Source organism: Myodes glareolus, chromosome 5, assembly GCF_982192425.1.
Source record: "Myodes glareolus chromosome 5, mMyoGla1.1, whole genome shotgun sequence".
NCBI lineage: Eukaryota > Metazoa > Chordata > Mammalia > Rodentia > Cricetidae > Myodes > Myodes glareolus.
Genome location: NC_142030.1, coordinates 33297048 through 33307695, shown reverse-complemented (window position 1 = coordinate 33307695; position 10648 = coordinate 33297048). Strand labels below are relative to the sequence as shown.

The window sequence follows — 10648 nt, the reverse complement described above, 5'->3', positions numbered from 1 at the left end:
GCTGTCTGGAACTAGAGGAGATTCATCTGTACCTGTGAGTTCTGGGGTTGCAGCAGTGTGACACCACACCTGACTAAAGAAGATGGGTGTAAGTGTGAAGACTTGGAAACTGCTTTTTAAAGGAAGCCATTTTAGGGTTGACAAGAGATTTGGCTCTAGAGGGATTCCCAGGTGTCCAAGGGGATATTCCCATCTAGGTCCTTGAGCAGCAGAGGAGAGGGTGCCTGAACTGGCCTTCTCCCACAGCCACACTGATGAAAATCTTGCACATCGCCATAGAACCTTCACCTGGTGATGGATGGAAATAGAGTCAGAGACCCACAGTGGAGCACTGGACTGAGCTCCCAAGGTCCAGATGAAGAGCAGAAGGAGGGAGAATATGAACAAGGAAGTCAGGACCACGAGGGGTGCGTCCACCCACTAAGACAGTGAGACTGATGTAATGAGAGCTCACCAAGGCCAACTGGACTGGGACTGAATGAGCATGTGATCAGACCAGACTCTCTGAATGTGGCTGACAATGAGGGCTGGTTGAGAAGCCAATGATAATGGCACTGGGTTTTGATTCTACTGTATGTACTAGCTTTTTGGGAGCCTAGTCTGTTTGAATGCACACCTTCCTAGACCTGGATGGAGGTGTGAGGGCCTTGGACTTCCCACAGGGCAGGGCACCCTGACTTCTTTTAGGAGTGGAGAGGCAGTGGGGAAGGAGAGAGTGGGAGGGAATTGGGAAGAGAGGAGAAAGTGGAAAATTTTAATAAGTAAATAAATTTAAAAAAGAATGACTTGAACATAATTTGTTATAACCTGAATAAAGTAGAGACTCACTATTTTGAAGTTTCTGTGAATTTTAGGAAGTTTAATAGCACTTATGCCACTATGGATATTTATTTAGAAAACTTATATATTTATCCATAACAATGATCAATATACACTCTTTTTCTTTTAATTAATTACCATCAATGTTATGATTTAATGTTGATAAAATTGATATAATTGGTTATTTGACAATTTATTAAAATTTTAATGCAAGAATATATTTTAAAACAAACAACTTATGGTACACAGTTACAATAAAATGTTGAATGGTAAAATATTTGAAACATGTATTGAGGAATTAGTCATTAGGGTAGAGAGTAAATATAGGGCATAATGGCATCATTACGTTCAAGACAAATATTGACTACATCTACCTTGCTCTTCCTTAATAGTGAACCGCTCTTCAGTTTTCTTTGGAATGGTATTTCTCTTTCTTATGGGGCTACTATATTTATCTATTAGCCTGGTCTATTATTTTGTTAGAAGTCCCATTCTGAAACAACTCTGCAAAGCCAGTTTGCCTCTTCTATGACTGTAATGTGCCTGCTGCACCAAAAGTTCAAATACAGAAAACATTTCACTAGACTTCCAGTTCAAATATTGTCACTCGTGGTGGGCTGGCCACATAACTCTTTGGAGTTTGTTTTTTATTATTTTCATCTTTGTGAAATAAATTAACTTTGAAATCTCAAAAAGAATACATTTTTCTCAAAGGGGGCTTTAACAGAGCATTCAACATAAACACTAGATAATATTCTTAACAAATTATGAAAATCAATAACAAGAACAGATAACGTCAAAGTAACAAAGCCAAAACTGAAACAAATAGAAACAAAAATGTAGAACAAAACCAAACAAAAATTAAACTAAGTAGCATTCTCTCATAGACATGGTGGTGAGGCTGTCACCGATTGGAACAGCTTTTTCAAGATGTCTGTAGTCATTTCTCTTCTGTTCTATGTCATGTTCCCCCCAAGGCTGAGGCCACCTGATGGTAGATGCAGCCTTTGGAGGAGTAACTTTTGTCTCTGGTGTTCTGTACCCCAAGCATGGTTTTGTTGCTTTCTTTTATTTATGAGAACTTAGTCAACAGACACATGGATCAGATTGGGCATGACCACCTGGAGGGCAGCTGATATTTCCTTCCCTGGTGAGTTCACAGTTACAAGGGGTGTCTTTTTGTCTAGAGGCTTTGATGCTAATGTGAAGAATGTGATGGTTTCTAGGTGTCTGTGGCTTTCTTTGGCTTCCTCAGTTCTCTCAGGGGGTGTGATCAAGAAGGAAAGGGAATCAAGACCCAGAAGCAGCCATGCTGGGTCACTGGATAGACATACTCAAGGCCTATTCCATGATGGAATCCAAATTTGAAGAATAAAATTCATCCCTGGAATTTAGTAGTTGCTGGGAATAGAGCTCAGCAGGTGGCTCTTGCTCTAGCAGCTCCTTCTGCAAGGGGATCTCATCCTGGGCTGTGATCTCTTCCTCCTTAGGCTGGAGTGTTTTGGACCTGGGAGAGGATAGCAGTTAAGGCACAGGTCAGGAGGGGACATGCCATGTCATCTGTCTGCTCCTACCTCCCAATACCTCAGGTGTCCTGGAGAACCTACACTGTTCTTTGGACTGATAACGTTTTTATATCCGCAGAGAAATAGGATCACAGAGTAGCTGGGCCTAGAACTTTTCTCAGCAATAGACACATGTCATAACTTAAACTGAGCTTGTATGTTGTCTTTTCTACTAGAAAATTAGAACATTCTCCTACAGATCAGAAACATCATTTTGTTCATAACAGCAGAATATAAATACAATTGCCAACAGTATATGAGCAATACACTTGGTATTGATGAGGAGTTACTGATCAACACATCATCTTATTGATAGCAGTAATACAGCCTAGCCATCTGCGCACCTGAACAAGGTCATGAGGTCAGCTCAGTCCTCATGCCCAGAGGGACCATAAACATGAGTACCATCCAAGACAGAGCCTGCCATGCTAGAGCAGCATTTCCTGTGAGGTGTGCTGAGAACACTGGCCCTGTCTGGGCTCTGGGACCAAACAGAGACTTGCATTTCCTTAGGACTAGAGCTGGGAATCTGCATCCTGGCTCTCTTTGGGAGTCTGTTACAGCACACTCCGAGAAGGTTATGATCTTGCCTGTAGCTGACATATCTGCCTGAGTTCATCCTGGAAAGTCCTTAACATAGTCTATCCAGAGAACCCTTCGTACAGGAAATAGGATAATGTTGCAGAGAGCATTGCTCAATGGTGGGAATCTCTTCTCTACACGGGATGTTCCTAAATAAAAATGTTATTTCAACAAGGTGTGGTGATGCACACCTTTAAATCCCATCTCTGGGGAAGCTGAAACAGGCAGGTCTCTTTGAGTTAAAGGGAAGTCTACTTAGAATGGAGAAAGGTCAGGAGGGAAAAAGTGAGACTCAATTCTAATAACACACTTGTATAACGTTTTATTTCCCGGATAGAATTTCTTGTTGACTGATCCAGCACAATTTTCTTTGGGCTTCTTTCCATGGTTCTAGCTTGGATCCAAGCAGAGGAGCAGAAACTTATAAAAGACAGAGGTCCAAGGTACAGGGGATCCCCTTGGCTGTATCATGTCCTCCGAATCTGAGCTCCTACCTCATCTGGGAGAACTCAAAGTGATGCCGCAGCTTTTCTGCTAAGACCTTTTTCTGGGTGTCTGTTTCCTTCTGCTTCAGCAGGAACTGAAGTCTTTCCACCAATCCCTTGAGCTCCTGTTCATTAGAAGATTGTGTTCTTAGTGGAGGATTATACAGTCTCATAGACATCTAAGCAGATACAAAGGAACCCAGTAGCTTGTTGGTCATCCAGGCAGGAAAAACAGTAAACATTCAGGGAAGTAAGGAAGCCTGATTCAAGGCAGAGAATAAATAAAAACAGAGTGGTCTCTGCTAGCTAATGAACATGTGTGTCATACACCACAATGCCCATATGCTTACACTACACACACATATGCGTGCACGCGCGTACGTACACACGCACCACAAGGTTAGAGAGTTAAAGAAAGAGAAACAGGGAGGGAGAAATGGGGTTTGTAGAAACATCATGTAGGATGAGCAGTTTAGATGAACCATACCAGCTCTTTCAGAACAGTCCCACAACTCAGCCATCATTTCTTGGAGATTAGTACGGTTGTGATTTGCTTGGCCAGACAATGTTGAGTTGGTTAGAGAAATTCTTCCCCTGATGGCCCAATTCTCCCACCTTCCACCACCAGCTTGTTCAAGCCCCCAGTAGATAATCCAATCAACCCCAGACTGTAGTCTGCTGGATGGGAGAACTGTCCAGCACTAATCCCAGACAACAGGGCTGACGAGCTGATGCTCAGACTCTGTCACTGGGAACTGAGAGCTGGGCAAAGGGAAGAGAACTCATTGGGACAGAGGAAGAAAGGAGAAGGCCCCATGCCACCCTAACCCATGACAGTGTGGGCACTCAATGGGCCCTTGTATGGGGAACTCCTCCTTGTAACTGCTTCCCACCTGTGATCTCTCACATGAGCCCTGCCAAGCAAATGATCCCCAGGAGCCAGACCTCACTCACTCCAAGCTATGTGCATAGAATGCTACCTATCATAGATGCATGTAGGTGTGTGGTATGTTATTGACCCATCTCCTTCACTGGACTGCAGCTTTAAACAGAGCAGCAGGAATGGTTCTCCTGTTTCAGCCAGCAATTCCAGGTCCTGGGTGACTATTGCCATGCACTTAGATAGAGCAATACCTCAGTCTCTCATAAGAGGCCAACTTCCCAGAAGTACTTGGACACGGACATGGTAATGAAGACCTGGTAGCATGAGGTGGGTGACTGAATGGGAGCACGAATGAGTCAGGTGAGGGTGAGGGCACAGGTGGGGATGGGCAGAGAGGCAGTCAGGATGGCAAAGGGGGCCAGACCTTAGTCTGGCTTATTTACCTGCCCCTACCTGTTGTTGCTGGGTGTTGACGGCACTGTTCTCTCCTTGATCCTTACAGAGCACTTTCAAGTCCTCTACGTGCTGCATCAGTAGGACCCAATAATCCCGCAATTTCTTTTTCTCCTGCCTCAGCAGGTGCACCTTCTTCTTCAGCTGCATATGCTGCATTAGGATCATGCTGTGCAGACAGCTAGAGAGACACACTGCATAGTAAGGCCCCACCAGACACTCGTGCCTCCCCTGCCTCCAAAAACCAGCACCCCAAAAGGCCTTATGTTTCCTGAAAGATGTATCTAAGAGTCTGACACAGCCTTGACAGCTACACTCAGAAAGCCAAAGTGAGACAGCAGCTAATACCAGAAAGTATCAAACTACTATAGAAAGCCCAACAACAAACAGGATCCTCGTCCCTTTAATAGGAAGAGGAGTCCCCTACCTGTCCTTAACTGTCCATAGTAATGGGGAAACATCACCATGTAGAGGGCAAATACCCTTCAAGGGGGGACAGATGACCAAAGGTGAGCTTCTTCTACCTACAAGTTCCACAGCCACCAGATCTCTCAAGCCTGGGCCTGTGCTCCAGACTCCCAGGGCTGCCTGGCATTTCCCTCATGGTGCAAAGCCCTTTTCTATCTAGAGGCTCCAGAGGCTCTAGGACAATGGTGGTAGGGCTAACAGTCTCTTTCACACTCTCCAATAATGAGTCCAAGAGACACAAGTCCCAGAGCTGCTTGCTAAGGAGCAGAAAGTCTAGAGGCAGAGGCAGGAAGTCTCCGTGCAGAGAAACAGAGAGGCAGAGATGGCCGTTCCACAACTTTCAGGGTCCAGGACGAGATGCGCCCTTACCGATACAGGACGGTCTCCCTGGTCAGCTCGCTCAGCTGTTCTGAGGCCTCGGTGTTCTCGTCCTCCAGGCGCTGTAGTGCTGACAAGGCCTGTTTGTGCTGCAGCTTCACTTTCTCATTCAGGGGATTGGGCGGGTGGTAGGGCCTAGAACAGGAGGAAAGAATCCCATGAACACAGGCCTCGAGGATCATGGAAACTCAAGCTGGATCCTAGTCTACCACAGCCCAGGGGTTGCCACATTCTGGATTCTATGTTCTGGGACCTCTTGGTGCTTATTTCTTGTTATCCTGACCCTAGGTCAGCAGAGGCCTGGCTCAGATGGAGGGTGTCCTAGCTGCATGAGCTCACGCAGTAGGCCTAGAGGATCAGCTGAGCTCTATGTGTTACCAGAAGTGTAAAACAGAGGTCCTGCAACACCAGATATTGCAATGAAATCTCATCTGTTTCAGAATTAGGATTCTAGGCCCTGGGTGACTGTCATTGAGCAGCAAGACAGAAAAAACTACTCTGGGTTTCAGATCCAATAGCCAGACAGTAATATAAACTCCATAAGGGATTCCTAGGTGCCATTACAGTGAGCACATTAGACAATAGTAATGTTTAAAGTTGGGCTCCCAGACCTCTACTAGCATCGCCTAGAAACTGGGGCAGGGAAATCCTTAGGTCCCAGCACAGATCCCTGCCTGCCACAGTCTGTAGAGTCAAGAAAATAAGCAAATATGTATATGCATGCACACACACACACACAGAGACAGACACACACATTCACATGACAGAGAGAGGGTGAGATATACAGAAACACAGAGGGTGAGCATCCACAGTCATATGCCAAAGAAATGTGTGGAGCAGTATTGGCAATGAGTACAGTGCACAAAACTAGAGAGAAACTGTGATGATCCCCAGGACTCCAGTTACCCTGAGATGGACCAAGTAGGAAGAGGCCCCTCCAGCTGCTCCTAGCAGCTTTCAGCACAGTCTCCTCCCAAGTAATCCAAAGACTCCCTACAAGCTACCAGCAGCTAGTATCTCACACAAGCCACTACCTGCCATGTCCCTTGATAATGCATGCTGGGAAATACACATTACTGCCCCAATCCCTTAGCTGTGTGACTCAGACCATAGGCTCTGGTTTTCACTTGGAGGAAGCAGAATTGTTAGAGTCCCCATTTCAGCTTCAGGACTGCCTTTACCCTGAGAATTTAGGACTTGAGGTTAGTCACTCAAAAAGTGCAGCCTCCTAGAAACCAACACTTTTTTTTTTTAAAAAAAAACAACAGAATTTTATTTTTACTTTATATAAATAAAATTTTAGACACTTCTTTTACAAATTGTTCGCATATACCCCTGCCTTCTCTCCTCCCTGTTACCCTCTTTCCCATCTATACCTCCCTCTCCTTCCACTCCTCCTCTGTCTCCATCAGAAACAGGCAGGCCTCCTGTGGACTTGAGCAAAACACGGCATGGCATGTTAATACAGGCTGAGCTCCCTGCCTTGTGCCATATCTAGGCAAGCAAATACAGCATGGGAGCAGGCTCCCCAAAGGCAGATGAGCTCCAGGGAAGGGTCCTGATCTCACTGATAGGAGCCCTACTAAGAGATCAAGCTACGCACTGTCACACACAAGCAGAGGGCCTAGTTAGGTCACATGAAGGCTCCCCGTCTGTTGGTCCAGATCCATGAGCTCCCACAAGCTCAGGTCAGATGACACTGTGGAGCCCAAGACCATAAAGAAAGCAGGTGAGGTGACATTGCTGACAGTGCCATGAAGTCTGGAACAATGGATACCTATCATCCACCTTTCCTTCTATGATAAAGATCACGTGATCTCGCAGCTCATTTCTCTGGCTGGTCATCTCCTGCAGCTCCGTGGTCAGCCTCTCTATTTCCTTCTGCATCTGTTTCTGGGTAAGGGGCCTTGGTTTGAATGATGGCACCGTAGCAGCATCTGTGGGTAGATGGAACACAAGTGAGATTGCATAGCAACAAGGCATAGACGATGGACAGGCCACCCCGTGGCCCAAACACAAATATCATGTCTGGAACCTGGTGACAACCCAAATATATTGGGCCAGGTTGAGATGCTCCCTCTGTGGACCTCAGCTCTCACATCGCTCTAGAGATGTGGCTCCTTAAGCAGTCAGCACTTTCCTCTTCCTCCCTACACATGCTTCAGGGGAACACAGACACCACTTCTTCAGGCACAGTATTCACAGCAGCCCAGGATGCAACATGGTCTAGAGCCCTGAAGCCTGCGTGGGGTTTCAGAAGCTCAGAGAATAATGGCATAAGCACTTGGTTGCTGTGAGGAGCCCAGATCTCCTTCCTGGTCAATCCAGGCCCATGGTTGTCAATTGAAAAGCCATTCAGGGGCACAACATGGTCAACAGACTCCCCAAGTCACCCACCGACAACCCAGATCACTGAAGCTGGCAGGAGGCAGCCAGTCTCTGCTCTACTCCCATACCTCGGGCAGGTGTTTGTCTACCCTAGGGAACTGCCTGCCATCCTCAGCTGCTGACATAGAACCCTAGGGGGCCACTGTTGGGGAGAGGTGCTCAGAGGAATTCTGTAGTACAGTCGGAGGACATAATGTCTTGGCCAGAAGAACTTTTTCTCTCTTGTGACTAATATCAGACAGAGACTGGACCCACAGGAAACTACAGAGGGTGAGAGGCAGTGATGCCTCCCTAAGGTGGGGACACATCAGTCCTTCCCTGCTCCTGCTGGTCTCCTTTTTTCCCCACATATCAACCGAAACCACAGTAAAGGTCACAGCTAAGTGGTCATTCCAGCACAACATCCTTGGCCTGGTCAGACTCTGGCTTAGGAGATGGGCAAAATTAGATTCTGGAATCTTTGACCTTCAGAAGTTATGATAATCAGGGATGTCCATTAGCTACTGAGAGGCTCCTGGTCCTCTGTCCCATTACTGGAAGCCCACCTCAAATCCACCTCTTCCAGAAAGCTGCCCACCTCCAGCCCATGACTTACTACATTTTCGCCAGAACCATTTATTCCTTCCTGATTTACGCCCAAACTGAGCATCAGCCTCCTCCTGCCTCTCTCTGTTCTCTGGACGTTCTCCATCCGCTCTCCTAAATAGACTCCTCAGTCTTGAGAACATGACTCTTGCTGTACCCTGTGGGCACCGAGGAATGTCCTAAGGGCAGTTGGTGTTGCTACAACACTGGTGACATCACATGGAATGCCAAGAGTTCTCTGGGATACAGTAGAATTGTCTGGGGGAAGGAACTGCTGATGTCAGGGGAACCTGCATTTGTCACCCTGCTAACTAGCTGTCCTTAACTGACCAGAAGCCAACTTCCCCATCCAGAAGCCTCTCTGGGAACACAGAGGAAGCCATTCATCACCTCCTCCTTCCAAACCCAGAGTTCCCTTAGCTTGATTGGAAGGCCAAACTTCCCATGTTGAGAACTGAGCTTTTCTTTTAAAACATGCTGGAAATGTCTCAATCTTTCCTCAAAATCACTGTTCATCAATATGAGCATGTAAATCTCACTGAGAGTCTATGTTAAGATGAACATAACCTAGGAAAGATCTCCTTCCTCAAGAACAAGTGTTAGAAAGCTTATTCAGGAAGAACCTGCAGAGCTGGTTACAGTGTGGGATTTAGGTTAAGGATACAGTCATGGAAGCCATGTGCTAAGTTTTAGAAAATTATTCCGGGATTCCCCAGCATATAGGGAATGCCCCCATGGGGGTGCTGGTCAATGTGTGATGATTCGTTAGCAGAGGAAACAGAATTAGGGAATCCACCAAGTGAAACAGCCGCCAGGCTGAGTGTGGTGCTCTCCACTCTGCACCAAAGACAACAATGCAGGGTTAGCTACAGGCCTCTGTGAGTTTCAGTGCCTACTGAAGGAAAAGAAAGGATAGTTGGAAAATCAAGACAACAGCTGTAGACATTCCTCAGTTGGCAGAGTGACTGCCTAGCATGTAACATGTCCTGGGTTCAGTGACTAATGCTGTCTTCACAGGTCTTTGGGGCCCCACTTGTAATCTTAGCCCATGTGAAGTGGAAGCAGGGTGATCTAAGCTCAAGAAAAACCTGCAGGGCCAGTGTTCATGACAGCTTGGGAGACATGAGACCCTGTCTCAACATTAAAACAGAAATATATTTGACCTCCAAGGGCCTCAGCTCCCAATCCTTTCTTACTAGCTCTTGCACACCAGGATGGCCTCAAACTCAGAGATCCCTCTGCCTCCTCCCCTGCCTCTGCTTCCACTGACTCCTGCGTCACTGCCTCAGCTGGGATTAAAGGCATATGCCACCTCCCCCTGACCATTAGGAATCATTTTATCAATTCATTTGTTGTTGTTGTTTTGGTTTTGTTTGATTCAGAACAGTAGTATTTGATTTTACCTAGGTCCCAGGGATATCTAGTCTCAAGTTCTTGGTCACACATTCTGTTCTAGTTACATCTCATGGAGTTGATCTTAAGTCAAATCAGTTTATTGGTTACTCCCACAAGCTTAGTATCACCATTGCCCTAACGTATCTTGCAGGCAGGACACCACTGTAGATAAAGGGTCTGTGCTAGGTTGATGTTTACATCACTCTTTTGATAGCATTCAGAGTACCTTCCTGTAACAAAGAAGCTGGAACTTAGGGGTGAAGTCACCAGCTCGACATCTCCATGTTCGATATGGGTGTTGTCTTCAGCAATGTGGACTTGTCAATCTGCGGAGAACAATCTATGGTCCTGGCAACCGCATGGGTTGTTTGGGGATTCCCATTAGACCTTTGAGCCAGGAACTCAATTATATGTAACTCAATTCTGGTACTGGAAGCCTCATTGCGTGGCAAGAGATGGCCAGTTGTGATTCTGTCTCCTCCATTATTTGGCAATTTCATTTAGATTGCCTTCATGTGCGTATATATTTTAAGAAGTTTCTACTGTCTCAAGTCTCCATACTGCCTCTCAAATGCCCCTTAAATTTTGCTGTCTTTCTAACTCTTCATCCTAAGTTATGTCTATCATTGATGTCAAGGTGTGTCTCT

At 46.1% G+C, this 10648-nt stretch overlaps 1 protein-coding gene across 1 annotated transcript; it reads right to left on the bottom strand.

Annotated features, from left to right (window-relative positions):
* Positions 1-1042: 1042 nt before the first annotated feature.
* LOC125391558 (disks large homolog 5-like) lies at positions 1043-8812 on the bottom strand. Its single transcript, XM_087906226.1, has 6 exons — positions 8617-8812; positions 7411-7570; positions 5625-5768; positions 4788-4968; positions 3461-3576; positions 1043-2326 (listed from the first exon to the last, which is right to left on the bottom strand). Exons 1-6 carry the CDS (start codon positions 8747-8749, stop codon positions 2161-2163), a joined length of 900 nt encoding a protein of 299 aa, XP_087762352.1. The 5' UTR covers positions 8750-8812; the 3' UTR covers positions 1043-2160.
* Positions 8813-10648: the final 1836 nt, after the last annotated feature.

Coding starts and splice junctions, on each gene's coding strand:
- LOC125391558 (XM_087906226.1), bottom strand. CDS start 8,749: ATGTTCTCAAGACTGAGGAGTCTATTTAGGAGAGCGGATGGAGAACGT. Junction 7,571..8,616: donor ATGGTTCTGGCGAAAATGTA/GTAAGTCATGGG, acceptor ATCTACCCACAG/ATGCTGCTACGGTGCCATCA. Junction 5,769..7,410: donor GAAGGAAAGGTGGATGATAG/GTATCCATTGTT, acceptor CTCCTGTTCTAG/GCCCTACCACCCGCCCAATC.